The 16,479-nt window shown below is 40.6% G+C and overlaps 1 protein-coding gene across 1 annotated transcript in view; it reads left to right on the forward strand.

Annotated features, from left to right (window-relative positions):
• The window catches only part of STMN2 (stathmin 2), a 50,523-nt gene extending 35,652 nt beyond the window's left edge, over positions 1-14,871 (forward strand). The window contains exons 4-5 of the mRNA XM_035011407.1: positions 4,812-5,003; positions 13,491-14,871. Coding sequence (XP_034867298.1) covers positions 4,812-5,003; positions 13,491-13,550 — 252 coding nt within the window. The 3' untranslated portion in view covers positions 13,551-14,871. The remainder of the gene's footprint in view (positions 1-4,811; positions 5,004-13,490) is intronic.
• Positions 14,872-16,479: the final 1,608 nt, after the last annotated feature.

Below are 16,479 nucleotides of genomic sequence, written 5' to 3' on the forward strand. Positions count from 1 at the left end.
TAAACTCAGTGCAGGCTTTAGCAGAAGAGCTCACTCTAAAGGTCTTTGGGTTTTAATCATTTTAAAATTTTTCTTATGCTTCTCACTCTTCAACACAAAGTGAATAGGGCACCCTTTTGTTTTACACAATTATATTCAATTATCATATCTTAACAAGACATTATTTATGATTCCAACTGGGTTACTAATGTTTTTTTCATTGTTAACAGTAAAGCCAAAAATTAGAGACACGTCCTCTAACTTAACATTGTAAAGACACTCATACTAGGAGATCTAGTTGGTGGCAAGTAATATATCCAAATGATGAAAGGAGACATAAAATAAAGGGCTAGAAGTGTGTTCACTTCCTAAGTAAGTGGGACACTAGCACTATCTAAAATATAGTCTTAAATCTCTTATGTGTACATAAAATAAAGTGAGTTTTATATACCACTTAACTCAAATTTATCTTCCATTTCATTTGTATAGTAATTACATTCATACTCAGTGATACAAGGAATGGTAATGAACCTCTTTGGAAAATGTTAAAGTGTTCCTAAATGTACAATAACTCCTCTCCCTGTCTCATTATTTTTCCCTTCACGTACGTCTCATGTAATCATTTCAGTGATACTGAGTTCATTGTGGGGAGGTTTATGCCTAGAAAAGGTTTTCACCAATTCTGTGCCTCCATTATTACAGTAGCAAGGTGGAGAAGGTTCCCTGATCTCCCAGAATGTCGTGTTGGATGTCTCGGTTCTATAAATAGTTTGCCTTGACATTTGCATTATATCAGCTGATGATTATCATGCCCTAATTTCCATTTCAGTGTGTCAGTGATCTTCTATATTAGGTACATGCTATTCAGAGATGGTCCTCCATGGTCAGATCCTTTTCCCTTAAACAATTTATTTTTTTTTTATTTTTTTTTTAAGATTTATTTTATTTTATTTATTTGAGAGAGCGAGAATGAGAGAGAGTACATGAGAGGGGGGAGGGTCAGAGGGAGAAGCAGGCTCCCTGCTGAGCAGGGAGCCCAATGCGGGACTCGAGCCCGGGACTCCAGGATCATGACCTGAGCCGAAGGCAGTCGCTTAACCAACTGAGCCACCCAGGCGCCCTAAACAATTTATTTTTAACAACTTTTAGCAAATCCTACCTTTCAAGCCTCCCAGTCGGGGTTCTTTTCTGCTAATCTGCCCAAGCAAGGAATAAAATAAAAACACCTCTTCCACCATGCAGTGAGAACTTTACTTCTGCCAAAGTGAAGGGAAATATTTCCACATTTGTCTAGTACATATTTTTATTCTACATCCTCACACACACCTTATATTTTAAGGCAGTTTTCTGAACTAAGTGCTTTATTTGCTCACTGATAGAAATATTAGAATCATAACCAGTTTTCTTCCTTGAGGCTGTGACTGGGAGATTAAGGTGTACTTTTTTTTAAGATTTATTTATTTATTTATTTGAGAGAGAGAGAGCACAAGCGGGAGAAGGAGACAGAATCTCAAGCTGATTCCCCACTAAGCGTGGAGCCTGATGAGGGGCTCATCTCACCACCCTGAGATCACAACCTGAGCCAAAACCAAGAGTTGGAGGCCTAACCCACTGAGCCCCCAGGTGCCCTTGGGAGATTAAGGTGTATATATGAGAGAATCAATGTTTTCCTAAGAATAAAGTCAGAGAAGTTGTAGGCAATGATATCTGGGTGCTAGGCTGCAAAAGAAAGAAAAAGGAGTATGACTGTCTCAGCAGTGGAATTATGGAGACCTTAGGAACTGAGGTAAAGGCCCCAAGACTATTAGCTCTGCATAAGAATGTGTTTAAGAGTTGAGTACTTGTGAGGAGAAGCCAAAAGAGGGCGCCATCGTAAGTATTTTTTCAGTGTGGAATTCTTTCCATAATCAACTTCATGTCATATTTTTTTTTTTAATGGATGTGAGCTTTAAATATTTGAAACACGGGTAATCATTAGATCCTAAAAATGAGTTAGTCGAGACGATGGTGAATATAACCTTCCCTCTGTATAAGAAAAGACCCGACAGGGAGGAGCAGGCCTGAAGTGGTGCGGTTTGGCCCGTCTTCGTCATTTAGCAGTGGCCTCATGTGAGAATGCTCTGGACTGCCTTCTGTTTCTGTTTCACCCCATTAATTGTGCTAAAGAAATACACTTGGCATCGACGCTGGGTAGTCTCATTTAGCCCCAGTGGCTGCCAAAGGACCAAGGCCATTAACTGAGGCAGCTCAAACGGAGCCGAACGCTCCACCAGTAAGGCAACAGGCTGCCCTCCATCACTGACGATGGGGCCTGTGGGAGTGTTTGTTCACGCAGACCAAATGTGCCCCACCAAGGCGAGACATTTGAAAAGGTATGGGCTGCGATACTGTCCTTTGAATCCCCAGGGCTTCCCTTCTCAATTCTATTCCCCTGCCGTCTCCTGACTGTCTTGAGGTCTTTCACAAAAGAAAATGAAGAATGCAAATACAAACTGTAAGTTAGAACACAATTTTAAAAGTGCCACAGTAAATTTGAGCACCTGAAATTAGAAGTTACTCAGTTACCCCTTGGTAATGATAACTCTCTGGTAACTGTCTCTGTGAGCTGATACAGTGAAGAACAGCAAGCACATGATCCCTTGCCCTGGAGTCCATCAGAGAGAAACTTTACACACACACACACACACACACACATCTGTAGTTAGTGTGTTTCTGTCACAATTCAGTAGTCCTGGTAGCAGTAAAGAAGCAAAATCAATGTAGGATGCTTTACCTATAGTCCCACCTAGAGGCAGGAGGACGAACCAGCTAGAAAATATTTTTTCATGTTTCTTCCCAAAAGGCTCCATTTGATTTTGATTTTATTCTGTGTTAACACTTTCTCGTTATTTCTCATACCGGGTTTTTTGTAAACTACAACAAAGCAAGAATGTGTTGAGTCTACTGAAGATGTCAGTGAAACCGTTTGGGGGTTAAAAGAAGACACAGGGCTAGTTCCCAAAATGTTCTAATCTCCAGTGAGTCACTAGACCTCTTCCTGATGAACTTCAGAATAAACACATCAGCAAAGAGTCTTAAGGCTGCCTGATTTTACCATTCCTGTAGAACTGTACCTGAAGAGAAGTTTCTTCCCCTGTCAAACTTCACAGTGTTTACATACCAAGATCTCTCCTGTAAGGCCCCATGACCACTGTTAGCTAAAATGGTTTCCTATTAATGCTTTTAATAGTATCAATATTTGACAAGCTGTGAAATATTTTTTTTTGATGTGCCATTTACAATTACTCCTCTGAAGGCTCACCTCAGAGCACCAGCCAGTGCTAGGCATTACCCAGGAACAATGAGTGTGCAATAATTTAGTCTTAAACCTGGATAGCTCAGGGCACCTGGGTGGCTCAGTTGGTTAAGCAACTGCCTTCGGCTCAGGTCATGATCCTGGAGTCCCAGGGTCAAGTCCCTCATGGGGCTCCCTGCTCAATGGGGAGCCTGCTTCTCCCTCTGACCCTCCCCGCTCTCATGCTCTCTCTCTCTCTCATTCTCTCTCAAATGAATAAATAAAATCTTAAAAAAAAAAAAAAAACCCGGATAGCTCAGTATTGAGTATGACTTCTTTTAGCTGCATTTTATGGAGGTAAAAATCAAGTTAAATAGTGCATCTAGGTCACCAATACAGGCTTGACGCCATAGACCATGCCAGTGCATTTTCCAGAAGGTATTCTGTGGATGACCTGCATTAGAATCACCAGGGAAGCTTATCGAAAATATAGATTCCTGGATCTTAGGAAAGAACCACAGAATTAGGGGAGGGGGTAGATACCAGGCCTCTGCATTTTTATCAAGCACCTCAGTGATTGTTAACCTACACTGTATAGAGTTGAACAGCCTCCTGATGCTGCAGGAGAATTACAGGGCACAAAATGTGAAGGGATGCTGGGTGGGGTGCATCTGGCTCTGACATTTCTGTTCTAATCACTAAGTAACCACAGGGTTTCAAAGATTACCCAGGTGACCTCAACATGTTCAAGAGGAGGCCAGAACAAGAGCTTAATATTTTCTGTGGCCAAGTGGACATTAACTTTGCACTGTTCACAAGTCTCCAAAGAAAATTTGGCTAATGAAAGAAAAACAAGCAGATTGGAGGTGGGGTGGGGGTGGGGGGGCATTGGAATGTTGGAATAAAATGAGAAAATGAATTTGGCGATTTGATTGGCTGGAGTTGAAAAGCTTACTGCAGGACTCAGCCTATTGCTGATCAAAAAGTGGGGCAAGGAAAAGGCTGGAACTTTCCCCAATCTTCCCATATTTTCCTTAGGCTTTGATGGATGCTGCTATCCAGTGATTAATTGCAGCATCCCCAGTTACATAAATGCTTAGCAGCAACTTCTTCTTCTTCTTTTTTAATTCTTTTTTTTAATTTTATTATGTTATGTTAATCACCATACATTACATCATTAGTTTTTGATGTAGTGTTCCATGATTCATTGTTGGCGTATAACACCCAGTGCTCCATGCAGAACGTGCCCTCTTTAATACCCATCACCAGGCTAACCCATCCCCCCGTCACCCTCCCCTCTTATTCTAACAAACAAAAACTCCTCAATCTGGGTTAAATGCTTCTCCTAAGACAGTGCATCCAGAAAATTCACAGCTGAAATTTCAGCTAACCACATTCTATAGAGAACTCTCAGCCATTCAGGTGAGTACTGAATGATAACAGTGCTCAAGGCTAGAAGTAGCGTTCATCTGAAAAGAACACTCTCGAATCAGTGGACCATTGTTCCGCCAGGTTTGCATATGGGTGACTCTGAGATGGATATGTTTTTCTTCCCCAGTCTCAGGAGGCCCAGGTGCTGAAACAACTGGCAGAGAAGAGGGAACATGAGCGAGAAGTCCTTCAGAAGGCTTTGGAGGAGAACAACAACTTCAGCAAAATGGCGGAGGAAAAGCTGATCCTGAAAATGGAACAAATTAAAGAAAACCGTGAGGCTAATCTAGCTGCTATTATTGAACGTCTGCAGGAAAAGGTAATCCCGGCAAAGTTCTGGGCATAAGCATGCGTTCATATGCAACACAGCTGGGTGAGCTCTCAAATGCCCTGGCACCCGAGACTTAGTCAAAACTTGCTTCAAGTGAAAAGACAGCCAACCCCTTGGGCAGGTTCTCCCATGGTAGCATTGACTTCATGGGCACTGCACCGTGATAGAGGAATAGGAACCCAACAATGAAGCTAGAACTGGGTCAGATTTTTTTAGCGGTGAATGAATTCAGGGAGGCTGATCCATGCTTTTCAAGTATAGAAAAGACTTCTGTAGAAACTTGAAGAACCAGCCTACTAGAAAAATATTAAATTGGAAATATGAAATATGCCATATAAGTAATAATTAATAAGTAACAATAATATATAATAAAATAATACATTTGATATTTACTTCACTAAAATGTAATGCTAAATATATAAATAATAATTTGGAAAAATACATTTGTCAGAAAATGACAGAATACCTATAAAAAAACGAGAAGCCCATAATCTCCATGTAGGAAAATCTACATGGAAAACTAGGGTATAATAACATGGCATGAAACCAAAGCAAAGGGGAGCTAGTAAGGGATGTTCATTTCCCAAAGTTCTCATATCCTGGTGCCTTTCTTCTCAGCAACTCTTCAATCGGGTTGAGCAGTGCTGGAGATTCTCTGGAAAGTGTTCTCTCTTTCCTTTTTGTGGGCTCTATTGCTATCTATCCACCACCACCCAGAAAACTTTCCTTTGAAGATGTATAGCTATAAATAGTTTAGCTTTTCCATCTCCAGAAACTGGATGAAGCATTGAGAAATATGATTTTTTGAGAAACAATGCCTCAGTCCTTTCCTGAGCAGTTGCCCCCAGCACCAGTACTGAGTGCTATGACATGTTGGCACTGGAGAGAAAAGTTGGACTCTCCCTGTCATCAGAGCATTAAGAATCTAGACAGGATCAGCCTCCTGTTTTCTGAGTATTTCTTAGGAAAACTCATCTCGTCTACTAGAATCGGCCCATCTCATCTAAGAATCAGGCAACCCTATTCTGATGTTCTCATCTATTCTGATGACTCTGTCTTCACTCCCATTCTCCGATTACAAATGTCAGGCCAGAACCAAAAGAAATCAGGCATAAAACCTAAAAATATAAACATTTAATTCCATGGAGACTTTGGTGGGTATCTGTGCTCTTGAGGAATTTTTGAAAGCATTGCTGGGGAAGCGTGTGTGGGCTGACACAGCAGGAGGACACCGAGGCTCTCCGAGGTGTAGAGAGAAAGCACTGGGTGACCTGGGCAGGAGCGGAGAGCCACTGAATGCCTTGGTCAGAACCTTAAAGTTACTTATATAAGCTAGTGCTTCCAACACTCTCAGAACAATGTCGTTGTGCTTCGCCTAAGTGCATCAGGTCAGAATTTGAAGGGGCACTTCGGCTCTCTGCGTGTTACACGTGGTGGTACCATAGCAAGGGCTTTGCTGAGATGCAGGAGAGCAAAGTTCCAGTGGATGAAACTTATGCCCCTCACCTTGAACCATTTGGTCTTCTTCCATTTATCCTCCGCTCACACGTTTATGCACAACCAAGGAGATTCTTGCTGACTGGAGCTGGTACCATGGACAGCAAAAGACCACCATGTATTCTGCTCTGAATAATTATGAGTCAACTCTCTCATATCCTAGGCCCGAAAAAAAAATCAAGTGGAGTTGCTAGGAATGGGACATGCTGGTCATATTCCAGGATTTTCCATTAGACCTTAGTATCCAGTGCAAGATTTATATCATCAACCACCAAGACCATTATTGTTTTTGAAATTACACATATATAAATATGCAGCATGTCCCTCTTGATTTCAATTATAAAATGGTACGTGAAATTTCCATGTTTTAACTAGTATTTCCAGAAGTGTTCAATTTTAATAGGCAGTTTCTTTTTCTCTGTGTGTTTCTCTTCACTCACTCCCTGCCCAGCACCTTTTTTCACTCTTCCCCATTCTCACCCAGATTTAGTCTCTACCCTCTTTCAGACACACATGCATACAGACGTGCAATTTGTCCTGGAAATAATCAACCTGTGGACAGCTTAACATTCCTGATATGAAGCTGCAGAATCTCCAGGGGTGAGACCCAGGCATCTATATTTTTTTTAAAACTCTCCAGATGACTCCAATATTCAGCCAGGTTTGAGAACTAGTGGTTTATATATTCTGATTTAAATCTCAGCTGACAATATTCTATCCCATGCTGAATGATACAGTGCAGATCATTTTTAAGACCACATTTCCCCTGGCATTTCATAGCCACAGAGATGCTTTTCAAATCTAATGAGATCTTTGGCCAGGGTTAGCCAAGATCTATTATCTTCTCCATAAAGTGGAGAGACTCCTTATGGAATACCAAATTTACTTCCTTTTGATGTATTTTAAATATGTTTTCTTTTTCCTAAAATAAGACAAAGTAAGTTTTTTATTATTACCTATGTCTAGCCTTTTGTTTGAATGAAATTACTGCACTGAGATTAAAATTAAAAAAAGAATCAGTAATAATAGTAATGCTGAAAATGCATGAAACTGCTAACATACATAAGCTGTTCTGGAATCTGATGCCTCAAAAGATGATTACACTGAAAATGAGACCTATTAATGAGTTAGCCATTCAATGAGTATTTATGGAGTACTGACTATGTGCTTAGAAACCTGGAAGGGGATGTAATATCAAAGAGCATTTACTAACCATCTCTTTCCCCATGCAGGCAATATAAAACCCAGCAATAAATAACCTAGCGGCAAAAATTAGAGAATAAGTCAACATATCATATGAACCAATAGAGATAGTAAATACAAAAGCACTGGGAAAATGTGAGTAAAAATAAATCCACATCAAGGCTAACACACTAAATTCCCACCATTTTGACAGGCCTCACTGACCCTATCAGTTAGCCAGGAGACGTGATACAATTCCACGTGAGCTTTTGCCAGCACTCTGCCTCCCCCTCACCCTGCCCTTCACCCCTCAAGTAAGAGAACAGAGCATCCGAGCAGAGCATGTCTTCCCGTGGTGTCCATGGTTTCTTGGGTGTCATTCACTGATAACATCCCACAAACTTCTTGGACTCAGCCATGTTAGGCTCAGAGTCTTTAGCTAAAACTGAAAGCCTAAAGCAAAAGCCATCTCAATTGCACTTTAGAATCCACTGAAGTACTCTTTAAACTAAGAGATTTCGATGTAATTGTCTGGGAAGGGACCCCGAGTTCAGTATTACTTTTAAAATTTGCCAGTCGGCGCTAATATTTAGCAGGAGTTGAGAACTACTGAGCTAAAGACTTCTTAAATATGCTTTGTTATGTTGTCATAAATTATATTTAAATATTCTTTAATCTGTGTTCCATAAAACTGTTCTTTTTTCCTTCAAAAAAGAATTTTACACTTTTTTTTTCAATTTCTGTTTTCATAACACCTCACCTCAACACTCCAGCTTATTATATAGAAAGGAATCAAATGTGGAGAAAAGTGTGGATGAAGGAGGGGCTATGCCACAAAGAGCTACACTAGGCTGATCTGTTTCTGTCACTCAAATCGAAATTACACATACCCAACAGTCTTCAAGTTGAGTGACATAAATAGTCATCCCCAGGACTCAAGTGTAGTCTGTGGATTATGAGTGACACTCTGGTGAAGTTTAAAATGTTCTTATTCTTGGGATAGAATAATAGAAAGAGACACAGAGACAGAGACCGAGATGGAGACAGAAAGAAAAGCACCTGTTCCTGCCACACAGAAAGGATTAAAGAGACACTTTCTTCCTCCCCTAACATGTCCTTCCTCCCCTAACGCTCAACAGTATCCTGCAGAAAATGCGCTGCCTGGCCCACCAGGAACCCTGAGTAGCAACAGCTCTCTCATCAGACCCGAACAGGATCTGTAGTGGCTAATTTTGAAAAATCAGTTAAAGTGAAAAATAATACATACATTCATTAAACACGTAAATTTAACATCAAACATTTAAATGTACAGCCAATTACCAATCTTTTGATGTAGGCCAGGACCTTTGTGAGAAGTGGATCAGTTAATAGGGGTCCCATGTCCTTTTTTCCCCCCATTTTCCACCTATACCCTATTAGCCGTGTCTTACAGTTTCTGTTTCTTTAAAATTGAGTGAGGACTAAAGACATCTGCAAAATAATATGGATATATAGGATCTATACCACTTTTCTTTTTTTACAATTTCTCCTCGCTTTTATAGTTGATCCAATATCTGATCATAATTCCCTTCCTCGAGTATTTCCAAAGCTTACCTTCCACCCTCACAATTTTCTATTACTGTAATATTTAATTGAGTCATATAATTAAATTTTCAACCAGCTAGCAGAACAGGCTGGAAATATCAATGACTGCAAGCAAGCATGTAACTCAACCAGTGAGAGGAAAAGTATGTGGAAATAATAGGGAAGAGCCTCCCAGCCTCACAAGCAACCCAACATTTAGGAGATACCAGGATGATGGAGGGGATGGAGAATGCTGGTTAACCTAGCAGGTCAACTGAAAGGACTTCCACTGAACCTTGTTGAATTCTCCACTTACTTCAAATGGTGTCACATTCTCTTGCTTTTATAGCACAACCCCACCACTCACTAGCCACTGCCAAGACTGCCCAGATCATAATATTGTGACAGAGACCAAAGGAATTTTCCATGGTGTTCAGGAGTGAGAGAAACAAAAAAAAGGAGATGCCTTGACAGCTACTTTACCTAGCCAACCACAAAGGACAGTACTTAGGAAATAAGAGTTGTTTTAGTATAATTGATAATTTCACCTCTAACAATATAGAAAAGTTGAAGTGAAAACATTATAGCCATTATTTCAGGGACAATCACATCACATAATATGATATAGCTTAAAATAATAAAAATAGTTTGAGGGAATAAGATTCTGTGATTCTTTTCCTAAAGGATGATTTTGATGCTATATAACTCTTTAGATCGAGATTTCAGCCATTATTAGTTTTCATCTATGGTCAATTTTTATTCTTCTCATCTGACTTTGTTTTTTTGGGGGGGTTCATTCTTATTCACAAGTGCCATTTATGTATTTACTATTGAACATATCAGATGAATGAATAATGAAAGGAAAAGAGGAGTTAAAACTAGCTGTTACCAATTGGTCCCTGTAGGCCAGCCATTTTGCATGTACTATTGCATGTAATCCAAACAACAACCCTGAAAGGAGATACTGTTATTGTCCCTGTTGCACATCTAAGGAACTTTGTCCTTAGAGAGATTACGCCATTTGGTCAAGATCACAAAGCTAAGTAGACCACAGAGTCTAGATCTGAACCCATGTCTTTTTGATTCCCAACATCTATACTAAGCTAGAGCTGCAATTCTTTGTCAATCATCAAACACTGCTCAGTAAGCAGGCTTGGCAGTACCATTGGAAGTTTACACTCTGGTAACCACTGTCATCTTGATATATATGAAAACATGCCTTCCTGGCACTCACAGCTCACTCCTGACCCCTCTTTTGTTTTGCAAGTGCATGGTCATTTGTCAAAAAGAATTCTTGATGATATTGATTGACCTCATTTTGCATTTAAATAGACTCAGATAACAGAATTTCATAGATGGAACTGATACTCTGGGTCATCTAATTCAAATCCCTGGTTTGTATTTGATACCTAGTGAGGCAAAGGAGACATTAAAAGGTAAAGAGAAAAAAAGGAAGACCTCATATTTCTTGACTTCCAGCACAGAAATCTCTCTAATCACATTTTCTTAAGGAATTGGAATTTTTCCTAACTTTTCCTTTCATACATATTTGCGTATCAAGGGAATAGTTGCATACAATGCTAAAAGATGATTTATTACACTTCCCTTATATTGATGGGAGGAAGGAGGGAAATCGCAGAGAACTTTGTAAATGTAGATCTGCTTCAGTCTGTCTTACCAAGCGAATGACAGCACCCGCCGAATAGTGGAAGCTCAATAATGAGGTGCATCTTGTCAAAGAATAGCCTTGACTTTTTTATGAGCTTTCTCAGAGCATCACAACTACCTTAGTAACTTCTAACAATTGCGGTTTCCTGATTTAAAAAATAAAAATAAAAAATAAAAAAGACTATGTTGAAAACCTCCCGCATGTCTGCCCTTTGATTCTCCCACATTCTGATAGAAAGTCAAATTACAGTTTCATGGGTGTATATTTGGGGATTTGAATACAAAGTTTGCAAATAATATATTTACTAAACTACCTGAAAATAAACAATATTTTTCCTAGAAACTCAGAAATAATTTATTTTCCCCTTTTTAATGTTTCTCTCCAGCTCACAGATCTGTTTGTTCTTTCCTGTAGCAGAACCCATTTCCTTACAACTAATTTTGAGTTTCATAAGAAGTGTGTTCCAGGGAGGCCCAGGAATACTAATTACAATGCTCCCTGTTAGAAATTTGAGTTTGTATCAATCCTTAGGCGTGGGTCTCTGTTATTTTGCCCTAGTATACTAATGGTCTGGGCTTTTTCTCAGTTTTTGTCAGAGCTCAGCTCTCACTAATTACCTTCTTTCTGCGTGAGAAAGATTTTGCTGCATGTTTTTCCTCATGATGGCGGGACAAAAAGAAGGAAGGGCCAGCTGTATCTCTGCTCCTTCCTCTGTGACATTTCTAAATGGGACAGACATGACTTCCTCATATAAGCCTTTTTCCCCTTCTCGTCACGGCTTTTCAACATACACAAAAAGCTCATTTAAACCAATTAAATAAAATTGTGTTTCAACTCCCTGGAGTCAACTTCCTCCTTAGTCCAATTCTATCTTTGAAGGAAGTGTAAGATGTTATACGCCTTTTTCTCCCAGCACCCACATTTGAAAAGATACATGTTGCCGCACAACTATTAAATCTTTTCCCTCCGCTAACAGTGAGGTTGTGGAGTGGTAGTTAACAGAGTGGGCTGTAGAGCCGGGCTTCCCGACGTGGAGTCCCGGCTCTGCCGCTTGTTAGTTCTGTGATCTTGGGCAAGTGGCGTAGGCTTTCCGTGCCTCAGTTTCTTCATCTGTTAAATGGGAACCAGAATAATGCCTCTACCGTGGGATTGTTGTGAGGAGGAACAGGGAACTTAACAGGTAAAAATTTGTATTTATGCAGAACTGCTTACCTATTAAGTGCTTAATAAGTGCTCAGTATTGTAAAGAACACAGCAAGCAGGGACTCATTGAGATTAATCGAGTTTAATGATAAGATTTACTTTACAGCTGGTCAAGGTCTTTGCCCCTGAACTAAGGGAATCCATAGAGCCAGAAGAAATTTCTGGAGCTCCAGGGGGAAAAAATAGCAATATAAATAATACTCTAAGTAGAAAAAGAAATAATACTAATAATTTTTAGCATTTTAAAATTTCAATTCAACAAGCAATTATTTAGTACCTATGATGTGCAAGACAAGGGGTTTATAGTCATTCAGTATAGAACTGTGTACTGAAAAATACCTGATCCACCCTTCCCCTCAGTTCCCTCCACAGAAAGTTCAGTTCCCAAACCAAACTTAGCGCCTCAGTTCCTCATGTAAATAAACAATCACGGGCTTAGTGCGGAACACTCTGCTATGCCCAGCAAGTGTAACAGAAGTGAGAAAATACAGTCCTGGCCTTCAGTGAGCTTATATACAAGCTTCTACTTAATATAGAAGATGAGACAAGAACAGGAATGCCCATCCTAGAAGTTAAAATAAAATGGCTGCCACTTATAAGCAAAGGTTTATGCAGGTGTTCAAAAGAAGAGTAAGATTAATTTTATTTTGTGGTCTCCTGAAAATCTTCGTGGAGGAAGACATAACTGCCACAGGTTTTAAAGAGTAGGTTTTTGATCCTGACCAAATAGAGACAGAAGACTAGGAATCTCAAGCATTAAAAATGGCATGAAGAGACAACTCCATTATATAAAAACATCAAGTATGTGTATGTAGGAGAAGAGTGGAGGGTAAGGCTGGAAAGGTCATTTGGACTCAAGCTTTGAAAGGCCCTGACAAACAGGGTAAGCATTTAGGAAGCATACAAAAAGGCTTCTTCCTGCAACTAATCCTCTCGAAGTGTCCACTGGCAATTATAAGGCCCTTAACAGATTCAGGAAGAGGAAAAAAAAGAAACCATTACAAATGACAGGGTAAGCAACAATGTGATGTTTTATTGCTACTTCCTGGATTTAGACAGTAGTCATCATATTCAAAATTCTCTTAATCATAGGACCTTTCGATCATAGTTTTGATCAAATACAGCATTAAGGTTTTTTTAGACGCTGTAAGTCTTATAAGATCCTCCATAATATGACACTTCCTGGGTCTCCTGTGGTCATGTCCCGTGAAATGAGAAAATTTCCTAAAGATAGACACCAAACAACTGGGTGACTTACAGTGAGACACGTACCCTGTAAAGGGGTAGGCAGGCCTTCCTGGGTCTCCGTGGAGCAGAGAGCCGGGCTCTGTGACGTTGCTTCTCCCTTTGGTGTTTTCCAGGAGAGGCATGCTGCCGAGGTGCGCAGGAACAAGGAGCTCCAGGTTGAACTTTCCGGCTGAAGCGATGGAGGGTATGGCACGCCCCACCATTAGTAAATCCCCCTGCCTATATTATAATGGATCATGCGATATCAGTATGGGAAATGTATGACATGGTTTAAAAAGAACTCATTATAAAAAACAAAAAACAGAATCAAAAATTAAAAAAAAAAAAATTCAATGCGGTCTCTTTGCAGAATGTTTTGCTTGATGTTTAAAAAAATACCTTGGATCTTATTTTGTAAATACTTACATTTTTGTTAAAAAATACAAGTATTGCATTATGCAAGTTATTTCATAATCTTACGTGTCCTGTAACAGGCTTTTGATGTTGTGTCTTTCCACTCAAATGAATTTGCTAGGTCTGTTCTTTTTGAACCCTTCATGTTGAACTCCATTCCCTGCCCTTTTCATCCCAACAGAAAAATGAGGTCAGTAGACAGTCCACGGTGCTAGAAACCCACCATTGCCTAATGACCTAGACGGCTGTGTAATCTCTGAACTTGACTAAGACCATACCTAGGTTACAGGTATCATGATTCCACGCAAACCTCCACATTTGTTCACTCATAATCTACTAACTGCCTAGAAACTACAAAACCAGGCTGAGAAAAAAAAAAAAACAAACAAACAAACACCATTCATAGCATTTACTTCTGCTTCTACTGGATTATGTGCTACAAATGTGCTTTGGCTTTAGAAAGGGATGGATGAGAAGACAGATCTGAGATCAGTCTGGGTAGAAGCAAAAAGTTGAACCTCTTAAAACTGCTGAACACGGATCCAAATCCAAATGGTTCAAGCAGCCATGAAATCGCTCTTCATGAAGTGGGCTTAATTCTCTAGTTTAAGTTCTTTTGATGGAATGAATTACTTAATGTGTCAGGTGGCTTATTTGTGGATGCCATGATTGATGATGTTCATTTTAAGCTCTTACCTATAGTACAAGTACATGATGCTACTGAGTATTTTTCCACTTGGAAACTGTGAGCTGGTTGTTGCATTAAAACACACACACGAACAAGATCAAAAACACTGCGGACTTTCACTCAAGCTGGTCTTTCTTCCCCAGTGTGAGGCAATCCTGCCTATTAAAATAAAAAGAAACTTACTCCATCCGTGAGGGCTGATACAGCTAAGGGGGCTAGGCAGGGCATTTGTGCCAACTAAGAATCACCGGACACCCACCATAAGTACCTATCGCAGTTTTGAAGTCGTTTCTCCCCCAAATCCCAACTCCTGAAGGTTGCTGCCTGCCTATTTACTCTTCATTAGTGCTATTTTCCTGTATGTCGTTGTGAGCAAGCTGTGATTAATAAAGAATTGGAGTTCTGTGAACTAACAAAGGTTCGGTCTGGTCTCTTGCCCCTTCACGTATCTGACCCTGGAGTTCAGATTTTGAAAGGGTGGCCATCGGATTAGACAATCCCCTAAGCAGCGAGACAATAATTAGAGTTTGAAGGAAACCTGTGCCCTGCTGACTCACTTCCGTCCTAGGGCAGCCGGCAGCCTCTCTTTTCTCTTTCACTCTGACAGGCCGGCCCAGCAGGCGAGGTCTTCAATCTGTTCCCCTTCAAAAAAAACACTCAGGACCGAAGGAGATAACCATAGGTTCAGACGGAACATTCTGAGAAAGAGACCCCCTTTCAAAGCACTTGGAAGGTTCCTGGCACACCTCGCGTTCTCCCATGTGGCCCCAGACCACCTTTGCCAGTCTGTGAGATGTGATTTCCCTGCCGTGCTGCTGAATTTCGCGCTGCCAAGGAGCACACTGCACACGTGGACACAGCAGGGTCCTGTCAGTGACCCAGATGGGTCCTCCAGGACCAAAGGAACCACATCCAGCTTTAGCAGAAAATCACAAATGATTGAAACCACAGAGACTCATGAATAAGTAAACTGGGCTATCGTCCATAGGAGCACGAACAAGCCAAGTCTGGGAGGGGGGAGGCCACCTGGCCCCCTATCTTGAATATCCTTGATTTATAGGAATCTAACGTCACAGCCATCAATACGCATGCTTACAAACATGAGCTCCATTATCTTCCTTTGGGAAGTCGATCACAGCTTCTGATTAGCATAAAATAATCTGTATTTTCACATTGCTTTTTATATAACTTAGTTTGTAATTTTTTTTTAAAGATTTTATTTATTTATTTGAGAGAGAGAATGAGATAGAGAGAGCATGAGAGGGAGGAGGGTCAGGGGGAGAAGCAGACTCCCTGCCGAGCGGAGAGCCCGATGCGGGACTCGATCCCGGGACTCCAGGATCATGACCTGAGCCGAAGGCAGTCGCTTAACCGACTGAGCCACCCAGGCGCCCTGTAATTTTTTTTATATACCATTATTCGAAGGGTTCCCATTGGGCCAGACCCTGTGATTAAGCCCTGGAAACATGAAAATGAGTGACCACAAGAAGCTCACAATTTACTTGCTTAGGTTTGGCTCAGAACGAGCAAGTAGGATATTTTGGTCTTTCCTTGCAGCATATTGAGGGGAAACATAAAATTTCTGTGAAGGTTTCTGAAATATTAGAATTGGTTGACAAACCTCTCACACTACTTTGTGGGTCCCTAAACTGGAAATGCTGACCAGTCCAACTGCCTAATCCCAAAAGTGAAGAAGCTAAGGCACAGAGAGACAGAGAAGGATAAGTGATTTTGCTCTAGCTCACGAGGCCCACTTAGCGTGATTGCTCTCCTTATTAGTAGCTCATCAGCAGACCATCCTCAAATCTTACCACACCAGTGAGGATGTATTATGTCTTTGAAACTCCCCTAGACTAGACTACTGGTTCCCGAATTTTGGCACGCTTCAGAGTCATTTGGAGGGCTTGTTAAAAATAGATTGCTGAGCTCCAACCGCAGAATTTCTGATCCTGAGGTCTGTGTGGCAGCCTGAGAATGTGCATTTCTATCATGTTCCCAAGTGGTACTAACCTCACTTGAGA

The sequence above is a fragment of the Mirounga leonina genome, unplaced genomic scaffold (assembly GCF_011800145.1).
Source record: "Mirounga leonina isolate KUSES-001 unplaced genomic scaffold, KU_Mleo_1.0 Mir_165, whole genome shotgun sequence".
In the NCBI taxonomy this organism is placed as follows: domain Eukaryota; kingdom Metazoa; phylum Chordata; class Mammalia; order Carnivora; family Phocidae; genus Mirounga; species Mirounga leonina.